Source organism: Anser anser (assembly GCF_964211835.1).
Source record: "Anser anser genome assembly, chromosome: 11".
NCBI classification, from domain to species: Eukaryota; Metazoa; Chordata; class Aves; order Anseriformes; family Anatidae; genus Anser; species Anser anser.
In genome coordinates this window covers 9,411,401-9,435,942 of record NC_139732.1, presented here as the reverse complement: position 1 = coordinate 9,435,942, position 24,542 = coordinate 9,411,401, and the positions used below count along the sequence as shown (strand labels likewise).

At 41.2% G+C, this 24,542-nt stretch overlaps 2 protein-coding genes across 2 annotated transcripts in view; one reads left to right on the top strand and one right to left on the bottom strand.

Annotated features, from left to right (window-relative positions):
• The window catches only part of MMP2 (matrix metallopeptidase 2), a 36,038-nt gene extending 21,512 nt beyond the window's left edge, over positions 1–14,526 (bottom strand). The window contains exons 1-5 of the mRNA XM_083852088.1: positions 14,199–14,526; positions 9,456–9,682; positions 7,238–7,386; positions 5,011–5,139; positions 3,232–3,405 (exon numbers count right to left, since the gene is read on the bottom strand). Coding sequence (XP_083708214.1) covers positions 3,232–3,405; positions 5,011–5,139; positions 7,238–7,386; positions 9,456–9,682; positions 14,199–14,342 — 823 coding nt within the window. The 5' untranslated portion in view covers positions 14,343–14,526. The remainder of the gene's footprint in view (positions 1–3,231; positions 3,406–5,010; positions 5,140–7,237; positions 7,387–9,455; positions 9,683–14,198) is intronic.
• The window catches only part of LOC310905612 (uncharacterized protein), a 724,478-nt gene that overhangs the window by 210,713 nt on the left and 489,223 nt on the right, over positions 1–24,542 (top strand). The gene's annotated exons all lie outside the window — the stretch shown is intronic.

The window sequence follows — 24,542 nt, the reverse complement described above, 5'->3', positions numbered from 1 at the left end:
GATCGGTGTCCAGTGCAAGGGAGGTATTTGGGCTGCAGGGCTTGCAGAGGAAACATCTTTTTCTGTTCCTCCTATTCAGGACACTGCCTGGGTTTCTGAGTTGGTCTGACACAGCCTACTGCCTTGAATCAAGATCTTGGTGTGAAAAATTGCAGAACAGGGAAAACCAAGCTGGGTTAAACCCCAGCCACCTCTCTGTGATGTGTGACCAGCTGGTTAGGGTGGGTGTCTTTCCTTGATGGTGGAGGTCGTGGAGTTAGGCAGTTAGCAGCGATGGTAGGTGTCGGAGGACTGCCTGGTGCAGTACCACAGCCCTAAGGAAAATGTTTCCAAATGTGCAGTGTGGCATATTGGGAAGAACTGAAACTAACTTTGGTGAATTAACAGGCGGAGGAACAAACACTGACAACTAGGAATGTTGCCCCCAACGCAGGCTATATGATGTAAATCCTTCCCTATCTGAATTTATTAGCAGGGGTTAGCAAATGGAGTCTTGGAATAATGAGTGAACAATGCTGCTCTGAATTTAATAAGAAACATCTGTGGATAACTGCTCAAGGATCTTGCAAAACAATTACATCAGAAACAAAAGGCTGAAACCCTTCTGTTCCGTTTCAGAAACCTTGACACAAGCATTTCCAGGAACACCAATTTCTTGAACCAACTCTTACTGAGAGTGCTTCACTGCTCACATTTTCTGTCTCATACGGTTCTAGGATTTTACAAAGGTATCAGTCATGGCATGTGAATGTCTGTTTGTCCAGCTACCTATAATCTGGGCTTCATTCCTACAATATCTGAGGAATGAAGATACAATTTCATGCGTTTTAAAAGAATAAACCCACTTTTGCGCTTTTCCAGCTGGAAGGATTAACTATGAGAGGGAAGAGTTGAGGAAATGTGGGGAACAAAGGAGATGACAAAGTATGAGGAAATAATGATTCTGTGGTTGTGTGCGTGCATGCAGTTTACTCAAGTAAATGTTAGGCTAAGGAGGCTAGTTCTGAAAGGGATGTAGCTAATTATATATATATATTTTGATTAACTGAAATCTGTTAAAAGTTCATACCCCTGCTTGTTTACCTGCTATAGTCATAAATAGTTGTTATCTAGAGCTGGGATCTACCATGGTGTGACACATAATGAGCAATTAGGTTTTTGGAAATTAAAAAAAATACTTTTTTTTTTTAAATCATAGTAGGGCTAGAAGACTGATTATATTCCACAACAGATTTTCTTTGCAAACTGCTGCCATGCTAATACAGAAAAACTTACATTGGAAAGCGTACAATCCTGAAACCGAACTTGAGAAATTCCCCATCTGTTTAGTGTTTGGCTACAACACTAAACCAGAGATAGCAAAGAACTTCTGAAGACAGGGTATGCGAACTTTTTCTACACGTGCATATTTGTGATCTGTAAAAAAATGTGTACTTAACTGACACATGCATATTAACACACATGTTTCTACAGTATTTGCTGAGGCTTCCTGGGATGTGTCAGGCTGTGCTTGTGCATTTTTGCCCTGGCAAAACCCTGACCATGTCTTGTTTTGATATCTTTGCATTTTAAGCATCACTAACTTTCTTTAAGCAATCTGCATTCTCTTTCCTCCTACTTCATGTAACCGTAATATTATAAATAAGTTTAGCGCTGTTATTCCAACCAGGATTATCACGAGTCTAACAGAAGTTCCACTGTTCTCTGTTTTGATGTCTTTCATAGCTCTGCTATTACTTGCCATGCCCTAGCAGTAGCAGGCAGGAGTTTGAGTGATGCTGTGGGACCATTGCTAAGGACGTCAGGTAACAGGAGTGATGAAACACTGTCTGCTGCAAAAAGCTGGTAGCAACTGGTTGTGTACAAAGGGCAAAAATGGATGTGGGAAACTGCAGTATGGGGAGTGTACAGGAATGCAGGTGCCAGCACTTGAGCCGGCAATCAGGAGATGGCACAAATGGTTAAAAGCCCCTTCACTTCTCTGCTCTTCTCTCTTCTGATAAGTCAGCACTGCAGCTACAGCCAGTTATACTTCATTGCTTCTGTAAAGTTTCCTTGCTGTGTGCTATACAGAAGATCAAATTAATGCTTGCACAGTAATGAATTAGCAGAAATCTTATATCCAGTAGGTTCATCAAGAGTTTCAAGTGTATGAATACACTCCTAATGCTTAGCAGGAAACACGTTATCATATAATTTCATTTTAAAGATAATGATATTATGTGTATTTTATATAAAGTTATGTCTGCGTGACAGCACTATACAAATTGTCTAATCTGCAAATGAGTGTTTCCTAAAAGTCCAATTACAAAATAAATTGCTTGTAAAGCCAAGGATTCTGTTCAGATTTCAAAAAGCTAGAAATTCAGTATGATTTTAGCAGTCTTAGACCCACTTTTGTACAGATGCTGATACAGAGGTAGGATTTCTGAAATACAGTGTTCCTGTACCTAAAGTGAGCGACTGGAGCTGCTTCATGGGTAAGAGTCCTAAGGCAGGCGTTGAAACAAAACCCTAAACTCAAAACCTGAGTGCTCTCCTAGCTAGCAATTTGCAGTGCGCCAATTTATTAATGACTTCTTACCAGCATTGACATCCACTTGCAATTCAATCATTTTCATTTTGAAAAGCAGTAAAAGGACATTTAAAGGGTTGTTGTGACACTAACAGTGTCATGTTGCACAAAGAGGGCTCCCAGACTCAGGTGGCAGGGGCTAGCAGTTGCTAAAACTGGTCACTTGGTACATGAGGTTACAGAGACTTGGCTTAATGGGGTTCCTCCTGAACTGTCAGGCTTTTTCAGTTGCTGCTCTTGAAGGAGATGCCATTACAATTGTTAGTGGAATGGCTTGTGATCTGGGGAGAGATTTCAGTCCTTTAGTGTGCTTTATGTCTGGATTTGGCCCTATCCTTATTCTAAAATGTGGTTGGTTGTTCCCAGGTTGTGAAACTGAACCTTTGTACCCCTGATGTATAAGGGGGGCCTGTGTGCTTCAGGCATGTCTTCAGTGTGTCCTTGTTTTGAAGGAGACGAGTGGGCCTTGGGTCACTGTCAGTTACAAATTCTTCTACGCTGAGGAATTCTTTAGGGAGTGTTAAAGTGGAGATATTAAAGACCAATAAATCTAAATCTACCAGAAAGGAACTGGAAAAAGTACAGAGAGAAGGGATAGACAAAACAAGGACCAACCTATCAGGGAGCAAAACATTTGAAGACAAACTTCTACTTACACTCATGGGGACAAAAGCCATATTTGCCATCTGCATCAAAGTCTTTTGTTGTGGAACACCAGAGGAACCCATCGCTACGTCCTGCGTCTGTGCAGCTGTTGTATTCCTTACCATTGAACCAGAAGGGAAATTTGCAGTATTCACCATCTGCGTTTCCGTACTTCACTCTAACCACTGCAAAGAGAACAGATGCAATGGGGAAATTAGTCACCAACCAATATCAAAATTAGTCTCTGGACCCGTTTTTCTTTCCCTCATTATTTTTTTTTTCTGGAGAATACTGATACAGAAGTGTAGTATGGATTTCCGCTTTGAAATTCTGTATGCTGTTAGTCTCTCTATTGGCAAGATGATCATAGCTGAAATAATAACCGGTAATTTTGAGAGAATTACATAGATATTACTCATGGTGAAGTGTTAGAATGAACAGGCCTTAAAATCAGCCCAGAAAAATATATATGTTGTTACTATGGCAATGCGAACTTATAAACATGCTGTTAATACATTTAGTAATTTAGTCTCTTTGGTAATGTGGTCTAAAGTGTTCAGTATAGTTTGAAAGGTTCCAGTTGAGCATGAGCTTGACTATGCCTTGTGCCTCATAAACCACTTTGGTATTTGCAATTTGACTTGAACGAGATCTGCTGCGCTGGGGGATATGGTGGTAATGCAGGCACACCCAGGTCCCGGGTTTTATTTCCATTTGTCACACGTAAACACTTTTCTTAAGACTGCAGTACTGGTGCTCTAGCATACGTTACTGTACAAATAACTTGCTTATCTGTTGCACTTCTAGGAGCAGTAACTACTTAAGCAGTATATCCACTGATACAGAAAACAGTTTCCTCCTGTTTGTTGTTGTTCTGAGGCAGGAATCCAGTCCAGTTACTATAGACACCAGTTGAGGTTCTGCTAAAGTTAAAAGAAAGCCAAACAGAAGGAATTTGACTATTTTGGTATTAAAGTTCAATTATTTTTTTCAGTGGGAGGACAGCTGAGAAAACTAGATTTTGAAATGAAAGGTAAACATGAATTTTCATTCTTATTCTAAGATTTCCGATTTATTTTACACTAAGAGAATTATAATTAGTAATATATGATTGTGGTGAAGTTTAGGCAGAATAAAACAGGTTCCAAACTACTAATGCTTGGTCTTGTTTGTCTAGGTCAGGTGATGGTCTCTGGACTTCAGTTGCTTCATTGTAAAAGGCTATAGGCAACTGCCTGCTAAGGACTCTAGGAGTTGTTCTTAATCCACTCTGCATGAGGGATTTATATTTCATTTGTTTATGACAAATACCATGAGTATATACATTCTTATTCAGGTAGATGGTTCCATTTTTAAAGAATGGAGCCACAGTTTAAGTCATCATAAAGGGGAGGTCAGCAGAAAAGCACTGGATAGTCTGCCTCTTACAAGTGAACAAGGTATTGCCACCTGTGCACTGAAGCACTCAAAATCACAGTCCTGGCTTTGTAATTTTCCCACCCTTCGTTACGGTTAGGCAGCATCAGGCCTGTTATTAATTCAGTTTTTTCAAGGGGTAATGGTAGAGGAACAGAAAGGAACAGAAAGGGAAATCCTACAAAACAGTCAGGAATTACATAAGCATTTTGTAGAGAACAATTTAAATTGCATGAATTAATTTTCATTTGTAGGAATACTTTCCCCTAACATTTATTGACACGTCAGTGAAAACATTTTAGTGCTATGCCTGAAGCAGCGCTAAAGCAGAGCAGTCAGCAGACCATACATTCTGAAGCATTTAAGTTTGGTACCTTGCCCCTCTCCAAGCGTCCACAGTTCATCATCATCAAAATGGGAGTCTCCTCCAATTCCTGGCCCCGGTGCGAAGGCATGAGCCAGGAGACCGTCTTTGCCATCAAACGGATAGCCATCGCCATGTTCTGCAGGAGAAAGCAGACAAAAAAAGCAATTTCTGATGACCTCAACTCTGTCAGAGTGTATACACAAACGATGATTATAATATGAACTTTCCCATCCAAGATAGCAGCAGAATATTCTAGTGAGTGGTATGGGCTGGGCTGGCAAGACTGAACCGGAAGAGTGGAAGCCAGTTCTTACGGAGAACATTAAGTGACACTCCTGCGGTTGTCAGAGCTGTTGTTTTATATATCACAAGTATTGTGGAAGGGACTCAAAGACCGAGAAGAGCAGTGAAATGTAGTACATTGAATGTACGACTGCATGCACACTGTTATTTCTCAATGGAGACTAGTAGGAGCTGTAAAATAAACATTGTGAACGAGAGAGATTTTTCGGAGGATTTGTTTTGGTCCCCAGCACAGACTTAAAAGTAAAGGCAGACCTCTTATTGCAGGTTGCTTTTGTCTCCTACGCCTCAGACTGCTGTGCCTTTTTCTTTGCACAAGATACTGACTATTTAAGCAGGAAAGCAAATCATCTGCATGTTTCTTAGCAGTGAGCGTCTGGAAAGCTAGCTCCTATTCAGCGCCCTGCTTCCTCTGAATGAGCCTATCCCTCTTCCACATCAACCACTCCGAGACTCGGGCTGCTCACAGGGCAACAACGTTTTAAGTAGCTCTCCTGTAATTGCACTGTAGGCTTTTCTTGGAAGTACACCGCATGTGGGCAAGGCAGGCTGGCAAGGGCATAACCCTGGTATTCATAGCTTTCCCACCGCAGTGACCTGTGCTTCAAAGCTGGCTGCCAGCATCTCCAGTTGCATCATTTCAGGCCTTTTGGTCTGATGGCTTGCCATTTAGCAGAAGCCCTCAATACACAGGCCTGATTCTCTGCTCTGTTACACTGATTTCATGCTGCTGTCAGCCTCTTAATACTAGTTCAGTTCATTCATTTCAGTAGGCTAGTGTGTCAGTTGTCCAGGGAGTGAGATTTTGACATGAATTTAGATACTTCACTCCCATGCTTTGCTTGAAAATGAACAACGTTGGGGATGTCCCAACTCCTGTGAATCTGTAGGCAGTAAGGTGATAAGAATGAATGAATGTGGGAGAAATTCTCCCACTATTTCTGAGCTGAGTATAATCAGCAAGTACTGAAATCAGCAGGAACACTTCTGCTTTTGTAAGACTTCTTTCTTGTGAACCAAGCCAGCCTGGATGAGGATCTGAAGTTTTGGGTTCTGTACAGAATCTCTGAAGCTTTTGAGGTCAACTCATCAGTAGCTAAAGTAAAGAAAACCAACTTGAAATGGAGGCTTTTACAAAGAGCTCACTTATTCTTTGAACTGTTCACTTCACTTCCCAAGTCTACCTCCCAAGTGACTGGCTGTACAAGTATCTTCATTAGTATTAAAAATTCTATGACTGTCTGTAAGAAGCTAAAATGCCTCAGGTATACACTGAACAGTTATGTATGCTCTTTCAGAGGAAACCAAAAATAATTGAGAAGGCATGTACAACTAAAATGAATCAAGTTGCTCATCAGCTGAGCAAAAACCAGAATTTAGCTTAAGATCCATGTTTTGAAATTTTTCAAGACCAAAGAATTTGTTGAAAGTCTTCAGTTTGCTATGCTAAAGAACAGAGACCAGCTATGGAGTTAAAATTGAAAGGCTCAAATCCATTTTTAAGGTCCCATACGTTAGGACCTCTGCCACTACTACTGGAAAACTGAGCATGGAGCTACAAATGAAGGCTACGATGGCATTTCATTCTCTTCTGTGGCGGGATGCCAGCTCACACCATCTGAAGATCTGTACCAATATTTCCCGTTTCTATTTCTGATTTGTAAATTTAAAAATAAAATGTTGCCCCTAGCAATTCTCTTTTGGAAAGATAAATATAGAATAAGGATATTGTATAAATATTTTTCTCTGACTCTCATATGTAAAAGAAAAAAAGTGAAATTAGATCCTAGCCTGTGTAAGCCAAGTGCAAACTAGGACAAGGTTTGCCAGAAAGGCTCATGGGTACTACTTATTGAGGGTAAGTCATTCCAATACTAAGGATTAATGAAAGGAACAAAACCAAAAACATATGGAAAAACAGAAAAATATACCCCATCGGCCAAAATTAATCATAATGTCTGCTTCTCCATCGTGTATTCGGTTAAATCTCAGCGGTGTGACATCACTCCAGACTTGAAAGGCTCGGGCGAAGGCATCATCTACTGTCTCGGGATCCAAATCCGGGGTATAGCCTATAATCCTTCGAGGTAAAAGGAAGAGTTAAGAAACACACAAGCCTCCTCCCAGTATTTGTTGCTTACTGATCTTAATGCTGAACAGACTTAGAAACGGGTTAAGAGGTAACACTGCTCCATGTGAGGTCTGGACTTCATGCTGCTTCAGAGGCGTGTTTAGATGTGGCACTTACTATTTATTTTCCTTTGGAATCGACACAGCACCATGAATTATTTAGCCAGAGGCTGTGAAAGTTGCGTGGCATTGGCCGTGCACAAAATATTCAGGGTTTTGCATCAGTGCTGGGGTGCTGGCAAGACAACACCTCGTGTTCTTTCATTTGGTTAGATGTGAGACTTACATTTTTGTGACCTACTTAATGAGCTCGCGGGTCATGCTCTCACTTTAGACATGAACATACCAGCGCATCCCTGATTCATAAGATTTAGCTGCCAGAAAAAAAGCTCAATATAATTCTGAAAGTCTCAAGACTGGATTGTTTTTTCTCTAGTAACAAGAAAAAAGCAGCCCTTCTCCCTCACCTTTGTAGCTAGCTATGTATTGTTTTATGCCAAGTGAATATTAAGTCTCCACCAGTACATTGGTTACACTGGTGGTAGGAAGCACGAGGTTAAAGCATGTGGGATAAAGCCCTACACCTGACTTAAAAAAAGGGAAAACTCATAAATAGTTTTTTTTTTTTTTTTTAATATATATGTGCTGATTGGACTTATTAGTGCCTTGTATTACAGCCAGCTAACATCTGTGTAAAGAAAAGTTTCTAACCCTTTGCTGCTGTTGTGTGTAAGGGATGAAACTACTTTATGCGTAGGGATAACATTATCAGAAGAAGCATAGCAGCCATACGGAGCTGTGAGAGCTGCCACAGGTTTTTTTAAGCATTCATTAGGTGGTCACAGAATGCAGGATATGTTGAATCGTGACTCGTGAGGCAGCAGCACGCCAGGTCACGCACCTAAGACAAATTTGCTGTTCGTTCTCTCCTGCCAAAGGTTCTGTTCTGGACCACTTGAGCCAATGGGATGTTTTTGTTATGGACTTCAGTAAGAGCTATATTGGTCCATAACCCGCTAGGGCAAGAGTTAAAAATGAAAATATGCCGAACCTATTGCAATAGGTTTGCTTTAAATCATTTCACCTGACCTCTAACTGCTGCTCACATCTATGTGCTTGGTCTGTGAGGCAATTTTGAGGCTGCTTAGATCCCCAAACAACTGTGTGATGGCACAGCCTTCTTTCATTGGGGCTGAAATCCCTTGCATTTGCCATAGTACAAGGTATGGAAACAGTGGATTAATTAAGCGTGGTGCTTTGCCAGGCTGTGGCAGTTGCCTGCATCTTAGCAATTAGAAATTTCTGTGTTAATAAACGGGCATTTTTAAACTCTTAGAAATAATGCACATAGTGTACACACTATTTTAATACTATATTGCCTAAGTTTTAATGCTATATTGCCTAAGTTTTCCTGTTCCTCATGTTGTTAGATCATCTGTTTAATAACAAAAGATCTTAATTTTAAATTTAGGTAGCAGTGTTTGCTCCCTTTGTTGTCTCCTACTTTTTTCTCATTGGTTGGCTACTGAAGGTGAATTTCACTTCATTGGGTTCGTGATTGTTTACTACTGTAAGCTGATAAACAAACAATGCTTGTTTTATTTTAAAGTTTATTTGACGATCTCAATTTTTATGGCTGCTGAATGCGGAGGACTTTGTCCTCCTCCATGTCCTCTGCAGTCTGTAAGTCCTGCGGTCCCACCGAGCAGATGGGCAGGTAAGGTACTGCTACTCTAGATCCTGTAGGATGCTTGCAGCAGAGCAGAGAAAACCAAAATCTCTTTAGTCCCAACCAGAACCATAAAACTGAGCTTTAGATGATTATTCCTGAACCTTTACAATTAGAAATTTCCATGTTTGCTCAAGCATCTAGGAGTTATCCAAACACAAGGAGATCATAATTCAAGGAATCCTCTGTAGGCTGCTAAACAACTCCCCCGCTTTGAAGTGCCTTGTTTGATCGCTTCTTAAAAGTGCTCTGGTTACGTATGAGCAACACCCCGCGTCATCAGGCAGTACCTGTATGTTATGTGGTTCTTTTCCCATTTTGGCTTTCTTGGAAAGAAGTTGTAATTGGCCACATCTGGGTTACCACAGCGGGGTTTCTTCATTGTCTCAATTGTATTTTGATCCAAGTCTCCTGTTTCGGGCAGCCCAAAAAATTTCTGCATTTTCTTCAAGGTATCTTTCAGTACAAATAAATTGCAGTTGTCTTTTGGGCATCCGTAGTACTTATTCAGGTATTGCTTGAAGGGGGAAAAAAATAGGCACAGAACAAAGACTTTAAGATTCATAAAAGTGATAGGTAATCATTACAAATAAATACTGTGATTCCATGTTAGCTTTCCATCAGTAATTTGCAAGTTTTCTTTTCAAAATTACTATTAGTAACTGAGAGACCAGCAGAATCGCCTTAATTGACACAAACCATCCTTGATCACACAACATTGCTAATTAAGCAATCATTTTCACTTTTAGCTATCACCTTTACTTAATGAATTGCTTTATTAACAAGTAGAGCATAGAGCTTTAATGTAAAACTACAAAGTAAAAATGAGTTTATCTTTTTTTGGTTTCTTTATGATGTATAAATCTCCTTACAGTTTTAGATTTGGTGTATTTTTTTTTTCTGGAAGACTGTGGATTATTGAGAAACTTGTCAAGTTAAGGTATCAATGCAATCACACAAATGAGAGCACATTAATTGAAAAGGAAAAAACCAACATTGTTTATTCAAACCACGTAGAGCTATTTGAATGTTGTGTATGTTTGGTTTTGAGTCAGCCATTGCAAAGACCTGAGGAAGAAAGGCTTTTGTAACATCTCAGTTGCCTGGACACAGTGGCCAAACAATATCTGCGTGCTTTAAAGACCATCGAGTGCTCCAGCAGATCTTGGCTAGGCTGGGCCTTCTGGTGCATCTGTGATGACAGATGACAACATTTTCTCTCCTTAGAAAACGGTAGTCATAAAGCATCAAAAAGGCAGCACAAGTCCATTATTTTGATCTCTTCTCCAAAATAACATCCACCCAAGTCTTCCCTAGTTCCCATTTTGATTGGCAATCACCTGATTTAGTCACCTAATGAGGAGATGTAGCTCAGTTAAAAAAAAAAAAGAAAGAAATGATGCAAAGAGCAGGTGAGGCATCAGTTCATGCCTTTGAACCTCTGGAGGCACTTTGCAGACACACCGCTGTGGTTCCACTGTGGTTAAATCTGCCTCCTGTGATCTGCTGCCCCATCCCAGAGGGGCGGGGGGTCAGTCTGTTCCCTGGTAGCAGTTACAGTTAAGCAGCCTTATTTTTCAAATATGTGCTGATAAACCATGTATTTACATTAAACTAAACTGGAGATAGGCAGCTGTGGCCCTGAGTACCCATACGTGTTCCCCATCTTCCATGCAGTACACAAGTGAGCTCACACAAACAATTTAGGGTTTAGTAGTTTTTTCTCCTTAAATTCAGCGTTGACTGCCAGAATAACTGAACTTCTTCAGGCAGGGACCAACCCTGCAGGAATGTCTGGCAGCCTCTCGCACGTGGTGAAAGCTGCCATGAAAACATTGCCATTCCAAGTAACAGCGTGACCCCTCACACGAAGCAAACAAGAAAATTTCCACTTATATCTCCAGCAACTGTGTAAAATCCTTAATCAGCTCTATTCCTAACTGGAGAATAACAGATATGGCCAAACAACAGACTGCTGGCTGCTTAGAGGTGTTAGATTCAGCATTGGGATCCAAACTGAATTTGCAAAAACCTCTAGTTTAAGCTGCTGCCTTAGCTCGGACTGTTAGAAAGGCCAGCTCAGTCACGTTGTTCAGAATAGGTACAGCTTTAGATAGTTGAATGCACATCCTCACTGAAGAGTAGATAAATGGATTCAGGTGAAGATGCTAGTTTGGGAGCATCCCGAATAATAATTGCCTACTACCATCTAATAATTTTCATTCATAGAGTCCAAACAGCTTGACTAACAATCTGGCGTTGTAGGCTTTATCCAACAGAGTGAACTTTCCCATTCTCTTCTATGTGCACAGAGACTTCAGGAATTGCAGGCTGCAGTTTGGGGTTGCTATACTCTGTGCCTAGCTCTAAAGGGAGTGCTACAGCCATGTCCAATGGCAGGTGTTCCCAAACTGGTGTGAGGGCCTCCCACACTGGTGCTGAGCGAGGCACAGAGCTCAGGGATGCTGTGGCCGGTGATGCTGCTAGACAGAAAGGTTGCCAGTAAAACTGTTTGTAGGAGAGGAAGAAGCATCCTTCAGGTACTGTACCCAACATATTAACTACAAATCCAAGGCAGGAAAGAAACCCAAATAGATAAGGTAAAGGTGTATTTTCCAAAACTTTATCTGAAATATCATAGGGAATTATTTTTAACCAAGAAATCCAAGAAGCTTGACAGAATGACAGCACATGTGAATCCCTGTGATGTGAATTATTTCCAAGTGAATCCTTACTTTACGTCATTAATTAATTGACTGAATTTCACCCAGAAGATGGGGGGGTAAGACCTCTACATCAGCAAAACATAGGAAAGGATATTTGATGACTGCAGTTGGTCAGGACATGGATTTTACCAACCTTTTTGTTAAGTCCTGGAGTACCTCATTCTATCCTGCCTAGGAAATGGCTCAGAGTTTACTCAGAAAAAGGATTTAATCAAGATATTACACCATTTCCTTCAGGACATCCTCTAGCCACCTCCTGACTAAGCACAGACTATGCTTAGTCTTTATGATTTTTATAACGACGTCTTCTGATGTGGTATTTCTCCATTGGGGGCTGCAGCACTGGCAAGTAATGGTTTCACCATTGCTGCCAGTAAGTCTCTGTCTGCTCAGAGTTAGTGGGGCCTAGTGGCCTTATGCGCAGTGCACCAAGAACATGATCAAACAGACCCATTTAGAGCATCTGCTCCTATCCTGATTGTAACGTAGTTTTGATAGTTTTTTGTCTTATGCTTCTGTTTGTATCTGCCTATGATGTACCATGACATAGCACAGGCTGTACATCAGAACTGAAGTTTACTGAAAAAACAGGATGCTGCTCTTGCCATTTTAGGTTTGCAAGCATGGTATAGAATGAAAAAAATAGAAAATGAGGCATGATAAAGAATTGTATTTGGTAGGATTCTAAATAACAAGCTAACCCCCTCTCAGTTTTTCCTAAAATGGAGATTTTAGTGAAGATGAGAAATGAACATAACCAGCTGTTCTATGAGGAGAGAATCCTGAAGGAAATGTAGTGTCTGTGTAAACCACATCTTGGCCTAGGCTGCAAAATTCAGTTTCCCCAGAGTCAGCAGGGAGCTGTGGTGATCAGGAATTTTGATCCAGCCCATTAATGAAACGGGGTCCAGCTGCAACATAGCAATTTGTGTCCCGATGCTGAGTGCTGGGGCTGTGCGGGTGGAGGGGGTGAGAGAAAGGCAGCCAGTGAGCTTTACCCAGGGACACTACCAGAAAGACAAAGAAGAACTGCAGTGTTAAAGCAGCTTGTAATTTTCCTCTGAGTACACATAATAAATAGGTTGTTTGAAAGAAACAGAGATGAGGGGAGATGTGGATTGCTGTTATTGAATAAAAGCCTGACTGTGTCTAAGAACATAGATTATTTCAGGGTGGTTAAATTACCATTAGACATGTCTGACCCCGCTCTCCTCTACCACACATGCTGCCCCCCATCCTCGGCTGCCATGCTGCCAAGACAAAAGCCTGGGTGAATGTGTTTAGTTACAGGCTGAGGAGTGCCCCTTTTGGGGCTGTTTTGTCTGTTTTTCCAAAACTTTCCACGGCAGCCCCCATCTGGAAAGTCTCTCTATCCTCCCCCAGACCTTCTTTAACCTGGCAAGCTTTCCCAGGATGCACACCAGCTCCTCAAGAAAAGTGACCAACGTTCAAGCCTCTATATACTAAAATAAGGAGAATTTATCTCAATCTTCCTTAATATTGAATTGTTGCTGAAGAAGAGAGATATCTATAATTTACATGCTAAAATAAGGTTAATCCATCTCAATCTCCCCTTAAATGGACTTTCCCATAATGTCACTTTTATGAAGGTCCACAGGGCTAAAATCAGGTTAGAATAAAATGCTGTAGAGTTATAGCTATAATTTGCTAATGTCACTTTCAAAAATCCACATTCCTTTTTTTTTTTTTTTTTTTTGTTCCAGATTGAATTGGAAAAGACTATTTCTTTAAATGTCTGAGTTTTTTTGTTTTTTGAAGTCAGAAGCAGTCATGATGGCTTCTGAAACTCGAGCCAGCTTTCAATTGTAATTGTCCCTTAAAGCTGTTTATGCAATGCACAGCAAACAATCTGAAAGCAGAGTCCTGAGAGCTGGGTGATGCATGCATTAAGCCCAGGTTTACATAAGTGAGTCGCAACAGACCTCCATTCTGTTTGATTTAAGTCAAAAATCAGACATTTCTATTTGCTCTTTTCCCCTCTTACCCTTGGAATCTGTTGATTACAGCCGTGATGATTTAATGACATTATTTTGTATATTCTATGTTCAGACTTAAGGAAAAAAAAAAGACTTTCTTTGCTGTCTTTAAAATTTTTAAGAGAGGAAACATTATTTGGCTCTAGTTTTCTCTTCTGAAAGCTGATATCTTTGCTCGCTAGCAAGCGCTTCCAGAGACTCTAGAGAGAGAATGCTGCAGTCATTTCCTAGCCCCAGCTGAAAGAAGAAAGAAACATCTGCTTATGAAACAACAATATAAATCTGAAGCAAAGATGAAACCAACACTTACCACTGCTAGTTCTTTGTCTGTTTTTGGAGTGCTGTCTCCCGGAAACTTAATGATTGGTGACGGTGCAGCTAAAGTTTTGTTAAAAAGATACACTTGGATTAATAGGACTTTAAAAACGAAGCCAAAGACAATGTGAGTCTTCATTCTGCCTAAACTTGTGCTATGCTCTTTGGAAAAAGCTTTTTCCCGACTGGCTGTCAGTTACTTTAGCTGCACAGTACACCAGTTGCTTATCTGCACATCTTAACTCTCTGCACCGTTTTCTCTTTTGCTTGCTCTAGCAATTCCTTTGTATGTTTAAAACATCCAGATGCGCAGTCTCAAGCTACCACAAGAGGAAGTCTGAAAACTAGTGGAAACATGAGAAAAGGCAGTTACCAGATGTGATTGCTGTGATTTTAAGGTAGCAACAGGCAGATACTTATTACTCCTGAAAGAGGCACATTTTTTCCTCATTTGCATGTATGAGAGCAGTTAGTAATGCCAGAGAGCAGCAAAAGGCGAGACCATACTTCATATTGAAGTGTCCAATGTAAACCTTAAATTTAAAAAAAAGACGACACTAAACATTATTTTCCTGCCTAAGTATTTGCATTATTTTTAGCCTATTTTCTTGCCACAGACATCACAACCTGCCTTAGCCATATATGTGGTTACGCTCCTACCCTTCAGTAACCGCTTGGATCACGTACTTCGAGGCAGCCCCTGCATGGAGCGGTGCGAGGCTTCTCGTTCCACTCCTGCTGCACAAACCCCAGGTCTGTGTGCGTGGGGCTCACTGGCACGGGGCACCGGCATCGCTCTCTCCCTGCTCGGTGCAGAACGTGGGTGCTGAGCTCTGGGTGAGACTCTTGGGGCTGGATTGGTGCGGTGTTTGTAGACAGCTCGAGGCTTTGCCACCATGTGCATGGCAGGTAACCTTTGACTCTCTGTGGGGTAAGAGAGAATCAGGCAATTTCTGCAATTAGAAATTGTGCTCAACAGCCGGTGTCGGGAGAATTGTGCAAAATTCAGGGCTTGTGCCGTGAGTTTGGTCCCTTGGTGCAGCTGCCTTCATCTGAAATTTTGGTGCAAGTATTGCCATTGTCATGGCTAAGCTTCTTACTCTGTCCTTCATGATATCGCCAGAATGGAGGTGTTATTACAAGCTAAATGTTATTTTAGCTGAATATCCTCAGTCCTAGGGGCTTTCCTCGTGACTTTTTAAGATGGGAGGCTGGCAATTCTGCATGAATGCAAACTGTGTTCTGGGCAGCCAACTGGCACAGAACAGTTCCTATTAAACGGAAGTCAAGCCACCAGGGTTCCTCTGAGCCCTATGTCAGCAAGGCTGCGGCACCTTTCCCCTGAATGTTGCTAAACGAAATGTATCTGGATACGACGATCTCTACCAAGTAGGGCTCTTAATGAAAAAGAAATATTTTGCTGGCGTTCGGTTATGTATTAGTAATACTTTGAGATTTGATATTGACAGTTCTTCGACTTAACTAATACCAAGATGTTCTGCCAGCTGCAGCCCATCACCTGCAAACCAAATGATCAGTTTCAAGCTGGGGGCCAGGCAGTTCAGGGAGAAGCATTCCCAGGAGCTTTTGCTGCCCATGCAGTTCTGGTGAAAAGCAGGCACTGCAGTTGTACGTACAGCCACTGGCTGAACCAGCCGTGGGAAGCAGCACGTAACGCTCGAGGGAGAAGAAGGAGCTGCAGGAACTTTGAACACGAGTGGGGCTCTCTTTGTAAGCAGGTAGCTCTCCCACCCTTCACATATGATCCTAAAAGTACTTGAGTTACAGTGAACAACTTTCCCCTAACGGTTCAGCTTTGAAATTACATCCTCTTCTTTTCTAAGCATTGCCTTAATAAATGGCAGTTCTGAAAATGTGATCACGTTTTTCCACAGCCCTGCTTTTTGTTGTGGGGAACAGTTCTCCTGCCTTGTTTGTGATGACAGCTCCTATTTGGGTCTGGCTACACAAAACTGCAAGAGAGCAAAAGCTAGGAAAGACTCACTAGATGTGCCAAGTTACTCTTATCTTATCCTTAATGAAGCAAGTAAAAATATTGCGTGCTATGCTGCAAGGCTCTGCAGTTATCTCTGCTGCAGGGTAGGTCGAGGGCTGCTGTAAATCTTAAAGCATACAAACCACGTCATTTTTGTAGGAATTTTCACGTCTTTTAAGATGGCTTAGTAGCTTTCACTTTGAAGGGTACTGCAGCGAAGCCATTTAAAGCCAAATGTGTCCTGGCACTTTCCCCTTGTGCTTCTAGGCCTCACTGAAGTCTCATGAATGCTCAGACATTTTTCACATGTCCTGATGAGTGAAGAATCAGAAATGGATGAGGAAACTTGTGAATGGGCTGTGAGATCCCTGCAGCTTGAGAATCTTGCTGTATTTAGTTTCTTATCTTTGCCGGCAGTAGGTGTAGTTTAAACACATTTTCTCAAACGCATTTTCTCAAAAAATCAGCAACAGATATGGATCTGCTGTGGAACATTGTTTTTCACCTTCAATTGGGGTTTGCTGGCAAACTGCTTTCCTGGGACGGCTTCAGCTGGCGAGCAGTTAAGCGAGTTATGTGCAATTAGGAAGCATAATGCATGATGGAATACTGGATTTATGGGCGCTGGGGTGAACCCAGATATTGACTGTTCCCTGAAAGGTGGTGTCATCCATTATCACATGAGATCAGTAGCAATTTATGAGATCCTAGCCAAGAGTAGAAGTCCTAGCATTATATGACTAAGTTCAGGATAAAATATTTCTTGTTTCCTTACACTTCTCTTTGAGTTCCATAGTACCATCCTGTTCTCAGAGGGCTATGGAGGTGATGTTTTTTTCAGGCGAGGACTGCAGCGGTGCTAAATCCTGGGAGCAGGGAGCTCCTGCTGCTCTCGGGCCTCAGGGCTGCCTTTGTTTTGAGCCCGCAATCGGGCTGGATGACTTCCAGGGTCTTTACAGCCTGAATTACTCCATGGTCCTACCAGTCTGCTGAATTTGAAATGGCATGCTATGGTGTGTTTTCTGTTCTCAGATAAGGTCAAAACCAGGGAGGAACACCTGAGTTGATGTATTCTGATATTTACAGATGTACAGTTTGACTGCTGTTAACGTTTACTTCATAAATGCTCCTTGTCATTCCAAGCTCTGAAGAGATTTCCTTTTATGCTGGCTGGCAGTTAGTGAACTGATTCCTGGAAGTTAAAAGGAAGGGGAAAACAATAAAAAGCCAATGAAGAGGCAGAATAATAAGACCCCCTGAGAAGGTAACATAAGGCCCTCTACCTGCTTCATGGAAGAGCTGGGTCATCTCTTGCCTTAATACTCGATCTGCAAGATACTTTTGTCTATGCACAGAGTTGCTACCTCTGGATTAGCTACAGAGAGCGAACACAGTTATAAGCACATCTACAACCTTTATGTGTTTCTGGAAAAAAATCATTTCAATGTTGCACATAACTTCCACATTAGGTAAGACATTTATGCAATATACACATTAATTTATCTCTCCTGAGTCATAGAGAGCCACTCTCCAGTTATTGTGTTTGTTTCAGATCAGAACCACTCCATGTTGAGGTTTTAAAACCATCTACTTTATAAGTAAGATGCCAGATTTGCTTTCTAAGTGCCTACTTTCATTCATTAATAGGAACTGTATGGCAGAAACCACACATTCTGAGATGTCAAATGCCTCTTTTGAGGACATACTTCAGTAATAATAGTAAAAAGGGAATCATGATGTCTTGTGTTATTGAGCCATAAGCTACATATCTTAGTAGATCTGGCTGTGATAAGAGACACATGAGTATGCATTAACATGCTGCTTTTATCAAAGGATTTTTCTGTTTCCAGAAAATTATTTTTTTAAATGTTTCAGGAGCACTCAGCAGTTTCAGGATTAGACTTCAGATGGTGTCCTGGGTAATTTGCTGACAGAGTAGTCAACCCCTCTAGAAATACACTGTAGCAATTCCTCCTGTCACTAATTCCAAAATTATATCAAAAGCTGATGATTTCCTAGTGGTTTCAGAGCAGACATTAGGCAGAGTGTCAGTGAGCACAGTCCATGGGAGGATGATGGATTTATTCTTAGTGGCTTTTTCATTATTCATAGTGGGTTTTTATGTTTTAAATTGCTTCTTGCCACATGTCTGACTTGTAGGGTGCTGCAGTAGAAAGTTGCAAAGTTCCCGTGGTGGTGCCAGCGTGAAGCCCCCCAGCCTGAACCCGGGGCACACACAGCTCATTTTCATTTTTCATATTCGCTGCTATTTCCTACTACTACCTCTGCTGAAGACATACCATCTATGCAGGTGGTGGTGTTAATATACAAAGGGAATACATTCTTCTGGTGTTTTGCACAGGGAAGGCACTGAGCTCCAAGCATCTGCCATTCTGCACCTGGAAAAGAAGTGGGGGGTGCCAGCTGCAGTTGGCTGATGGAGACAAGTGGCCGTGTAGGAACAGAGAAAGACATAATACTAGCAGTTTGTCTGTTTTAGTCAAGTTGTCTCCAGAAAGCAGTGGTTAGTCACAGCAGCGTCCATTTGAGTTTAAAGGGATTAGTAACTTCAGCAAGAACTCATTTATACTGCAGCCAAGTGAGCTCCTCTAAGACACATATGGTGAAGAGTTGATCCTAACAGAGCGTAAGCCTTAAACATCCACATCATTTATTATCTGGATGTGCTTTCTGCCTGCTCAACGGCTGGCTCAACCCGTGATCCAATTCACCGTATCTGACCACCACATGAGGGAGTCTTTAAACTTGGGAAATCAGTGCCTGCGTGTGTGTGCTTGCATGGACCGGGGAGCACGGAAGAACGTACAAAGGGTCAGCAGTTGGTACCAGATGTGATTTTCAGCATTTAAGGTAGCAATTACATTTTTGCTTTTGTTTCTCTCATCCCTTCCGTTCTGGGAAGTTAGGTCCTAAGGACGTGAAGTTCCTTTGACACATGGATTTAGTTTGTTAGCTTGCTGCTAAATTAGAAATGAATTTTTAGTAAATCCGTTACCTCAGGACAAGGCGTTTTTCACTGCATTTGTTCATTATGCTTCTGCCTGAACCAGAAATTCCTGCTTGGGACCTCAGCTGGTGTTAACTGGCATTGCAAAGCTTCTGTCGGGTTGATTAGTTCAGTGGAAACATGCTGAACTACTTTGGTCAAAACCCAAGTTTACCTGTGTCACCCATACAAACTTCTATGTGCCTACTTAGCACTGCCAGCTATTCTTGAGAAGGGTTAAAATGGCAGCTCCTTGGGTAAATTCCACTCTTGTCCCTGCACATTTTCCTGGTGTACTTCTGGCATGTTTTAATTACTTCTATTTTAAGTACCTGATAGGATGAAGGGACATCTAGTGAGCTTTGAATCAAGACCGAAGTCCTGATGCTGCAGTATTTGCTTAAGTTTGGTTAAGTTGGTGTGATCATAAGTAGCAGTGGGAATGGGTCCTGGCGTCCATATTGACGCTGGCTTGTTGTTCGCAGAGAGCTACATAATTCCTGCTGCTTGAATTTCAGAGAGAGCCCCCAAGGAGCACCTTGCCGAGTGACCCAATTACCAAGTTCCAGGAAGGTGCACGTTACCTACAAACAGTGCCACGCCAAAGCTGGGCTGTTCCCCACTGTACATGTGTTCATGGCCGAGATCTTTGTTGGAACAACCCCGAACAGGTCAGAATAATGGTTCTGCTAGCTTTGCTGCTGCTGCCGAGCAGCCGCTTGTTGATAGGCACTGAACATCTCACTTGTCATTATAACGCTAGGATTCAGACACCGAGGGGCCTTAATTAATGACTTTGAAGATCTGGTCTTTTATAATTCATGACAGAACTTTAATTAAAATCAAATATATAGCAGTTGAACTAGCAAAGGATTTAAAGTGCACAATCTTTGATGGAGAAAGTGATTCCCTCTGACCACTAGCGCTGTATGCTGAATGCAAATTCCATTTCATTACAGCACTCAGAGAACAGAATGAGCTTTTTTCGAAACAGAGAGGTCCCTGTTGTTATAGACTCTGGAAAATGGTAAGGCCAAGGGGCCTGTAGTCATTTGATTTCCCCCTCCTTGCCCCCCTTTTCTCTTTCTAAAATCCTCATATATTTTACATGTCTGTATTAGTCGAAAAAAAAAGGGACAGAAATTTGTATAATGCTTACATTCTCCTTGTTTATACAGATGGCGTGTAAAAATGCTGTGTATGGATCAGGTGCTCACTCTAGGACTCTTGTGAAGGCAACGAGTGAATTCTTATTGCACATAAAGGGAAACTGAACCACCATTTTCAGCCAGAGTGAAGGGGAAATTAATGTATTTTTGAAAAATTCAGCGTAGTGCAGTGATTGATTATATTTTTTTCTGGCCTATGTTATGTTAGCTGAACTTAGGCAAATATGTAACAGAATACATTCCACTAGATCATAAGTAGTGCCGCGGAATGTGGTTTTCTTATGGCAATTTAATTTGTTTCAATTTGGTCTTACTGTGTACTGTGATTCACCTGAACTTCGTATCAAGTATGTTTGATCTAGGGGACATACACTGCTGTCCTGTTACTGCAGTGAAGTTTTTTGAATGGACTTGTTTGTCTTGTTGTTTTCTCCGCCTTCTTAGGGTAAAAATTCAGAGAACATTTGTGGCTTTGATTTTATAGTTGTAGGATTGTGTTTTAAGGATTATTGTCTGGTCTACTAAGGGGTGGACCTTCCTTTGGGGTTGCTGAGTTTCCCCATCCTGTGTATGGAGGCCAATCCATGATCTTACCTTCAGAAACAAGAAACCTAAACTACCTGTTACATATACGAAAGCTAATAGGCTGAGCAGAATTTACAGCTGAGTAGATTTAAGGGAAATTGATCAATAAGTCACATCAGGATATTTCACAGAAGAAATTGCCTTGAGAGATGAATAATGGAAAAGGTAGCATTTGAATAAGTTAGTCACTGCAAGCTGGTGAAAATGCAGAAATTACTGGCTATGGAAACGGTTTAACAGTAGGAAACTACAATTCACAAATAATTTTTCAACAGTTGATAAAAAAATTGCGTTTAATATATTTTGAACGTAATTCAAACATCTCTAGTTGACATCTTTACAGCGGCAATAATTTCTGTTATAAATACCAAAATAGAAATAAATCTTACAAGCTAACTTCCCTGGAAAGGCAAAGTTACCTGATTTCCTCAGTGGTTGTTCCTGGTAATGTTGCAAAAATGTGGTCAGTTTTATATTACTGACTTCTCACACAGTAATTCAACCTGCTGCTATAACTGCAGGTTGTGTACTGTTAAATCCTGGGCACAACTGGGGGGAAAAGACTTACCTGGAGTTTTTCTTTGGGTTGTATCGGCAGCTTGCTGTGTTAAAGTACGTGTAATCCAACTGCAGCTTATTTACTGATGGAGCAGCATTTCGTGGCATCATGTTAGAAAAACTTTGGGTTGCTTTCAGATGAGATATGCAGAAGTGTGCTCGGTGTCTATACCAAGGCTGTTTGGGCAGCTGCAGGCACTGCACATGTTGCAGGGGCTGGCTGAACAGGCTGGTAAGTAAACCATGGATTTTATTTAGCCAACCAAGGCTCATGGATTTTATTTGGCGACTTACTTTCTGGTATTATTAGGCATCAAGGTCAGCTTATTTTCCTTTAACAAGACTGCTAGGTCGTTGGTCCATCACAGAGCGCTCAGGAGCAGCACCACAACCTCAGAGACAACAAAAAGGAGAAAAAACAAGGGACCAGTGGGAATCCCAAAAGGGAGAAGTGAGGGGAGTCTAACAGCCCTGTCTGCTTACAAGGCGGGTATTGAGTTCAAAGGAAACCTCCATCAGGCAACAGCCTGCACCAGCGGCACCACCTGCCTGTCCCTCAGCCTTCTGCACACCCCTTAATGCGGGAAGTGAATAAAGGCAGCATTTTAATGGGCAGCGGGAATGTTGCTGCAAAGGGATTGAATTCCAGCTTTTTGTCTTTTAACGTTTTTATTACTCTTCCTATGCTTTTTATGGGCTGTTAATTTCTTTCATGCTTGACCATTATTAATACAGGCCAAATAAATGGCTAAACTACTTCCAGAGGCAACTTGATGGGCCATAGAGGATGTCTACATTTTCCTGTCAGGGAGACTGATCCTAGGGCCATTTGCACAGGTTTGGTGCTGTGTTTTGTTCCTTATTTTAAGGTAATATTAAATATTGCTGCTACTGCTCCACACAAAATCTGGATCACATTTTTCTGTGTTTAGAAAGAGCAAAGTGCTTAAGATTTTACTCTGCGATCTAAATGGAAAATTTATTTTGTTTTTATTTCTTCTGGGTCCCCCCCCTCCCCCCCGCCATGATGTCATATACAAGGCTTTGTATCAGCAGTTATGATCATAAGTAAATCAATATGTGTTTTCTGAGGAAAGTAAAATAAGCAGTAGGAACTTCTGTGTGCTATGATGGATTAAAAGGCATTACTGAAAGCAGGCCGTCCTCTATGCTGGCGTGGCAGTGTTACTAAGTTTTCTTTATTTTTTGTTATTTTTTAATCAGTATTACCATCATTGATGGAGTCATCTTCCTGTTCCAGGAAGGGATATGCTTCAAAATCCAGCAAGTCCTCTCACTTTCAGCTCTTCACACTGGGAGGCTCTGCAGCCTCAGCAGTCCGAGTTGATTCTCTTCTACTCCTTATCTCCTCAAGAGCTTTGGGTAGGGCAGTCCCCGGGTCACCTGGGCTGAGACATGATGTTTTACTGCCAATACTGGTTTCATTCTGGGTGCTGCTTTACTGAGCTTTTATCCACTCCTCTGGTGTTTGTGCCTGCCCTCTGCAAAGCTCTGTCAAGTAACTTGCGGATCAGAAGTCTGTAACCTTTAAAAAAACAACTTTGTGTTCTCAGGGGGAAGGTTGGACATTTAGGCTTCTTTTGGGAATGAAATAAGACTATTTATTTTGGTCTACAGATATCTCATCAATTAAGACAAGAAGCTTTTTTACACCATTGGTCTGAGACCCAGTCCTCCCTTTTCCCCAAACCCTTTTGGAGCACAGTGACACTCATATTTGCTGCTGGGGGTCGTGCATAAGGTAATCTGGAATATATTTCTTAGAGAACTGATCCAATGCCTTTTGTGAAGACAGAATTTATTTTTTGCTCAACTTAATGATACCTGAGTTTGGGGGAAAGAGGGCTCTTCTGTTGTCCCAGCTTCTCAAATGCCTTATTAGGTTTTGCACTGTGTCCATTGGAGATTTTTGCACATGAGCTCTTTCATTTTTTTGCTCCAAAGAGAACAGACCCAGTTTTCCTCCCAGAATTCACTCTTTCAAGGAACAGTTGCATTTATGTTGCTTACTATGATTTACTTCTATAGTGCTTTGTGCTAAGCTATTTCATAGATACAATAGCTTGTAAGTACAGAAACTTCCATTTTTGTTTGATTTACTTAAGCTCCTCAAGTTTGCGTTTCCAGTAAAGCTGATGAAATAGTTGCAAGATGCTCTTTAAGGCTTCCCAATACTGTGTATGGAGCTGGGGCTTGTCATGTCTCAGGATTTCGGAGTTCTGATATGGGGGAAAAAAATGGAAGATCATCCTCAGCCTTCTGGATTTAATTCTAATCAAGGAAACCTATTTATATTGAAGTCAGATGAAATTCTAATAATCTGTAATGTTGCAGATTACAAGATGCTGCCCTCATCACAGTGAATCTCTGACTTAATACAGTGTTTCAGGAAAACAAGTCTTAGCTTTGTTTACACTGCTTTCAGTTTTATTGCAGTTATCACGAGAACTGATTCATGGCAATCTTTTGTTATTAATGAGAATATACAGATCTGAATCAACAAAATATGCATGGATATGGCTTATTTCAGTGCATGTCTCTAGTGCATGTCTCTCTCGTTCATTTTTTGATTGTTTTACACAACAGTAATACTTGTTTTTCTTACATGCAGGCAGCAGAAAAGGCCAAATACATTGGTGTATTTAATTCTCCTAGTTCTAGGAAATGCAGCACAACAGATATAACTGTGAAAGAAAACCCCAACTCTGGTAAGGGTGGTGAAGGGAAGAATCTGTCTCTTCCCTCAAACTTTTTTAGCAAGCTGTAACAGGGAATACTGCAGCTCTAGGGGAAGAATCAAGACTTTGATGGACTGGAAATTTGGTTATTTATTTTCTTATCTTTTTTTTTTTTTTTTTAAACCTATATTTGCCAGTTGCTATGCCATGTCCATCCTTGTGGGATGGTAACCAAATTATTAACAGTTTATTCAAGATTTGGAACTTTTTGCAAATCATAGGGTCTGACTGCCAAAGGCACTTTATTCTTACGGCCTCAATTTGA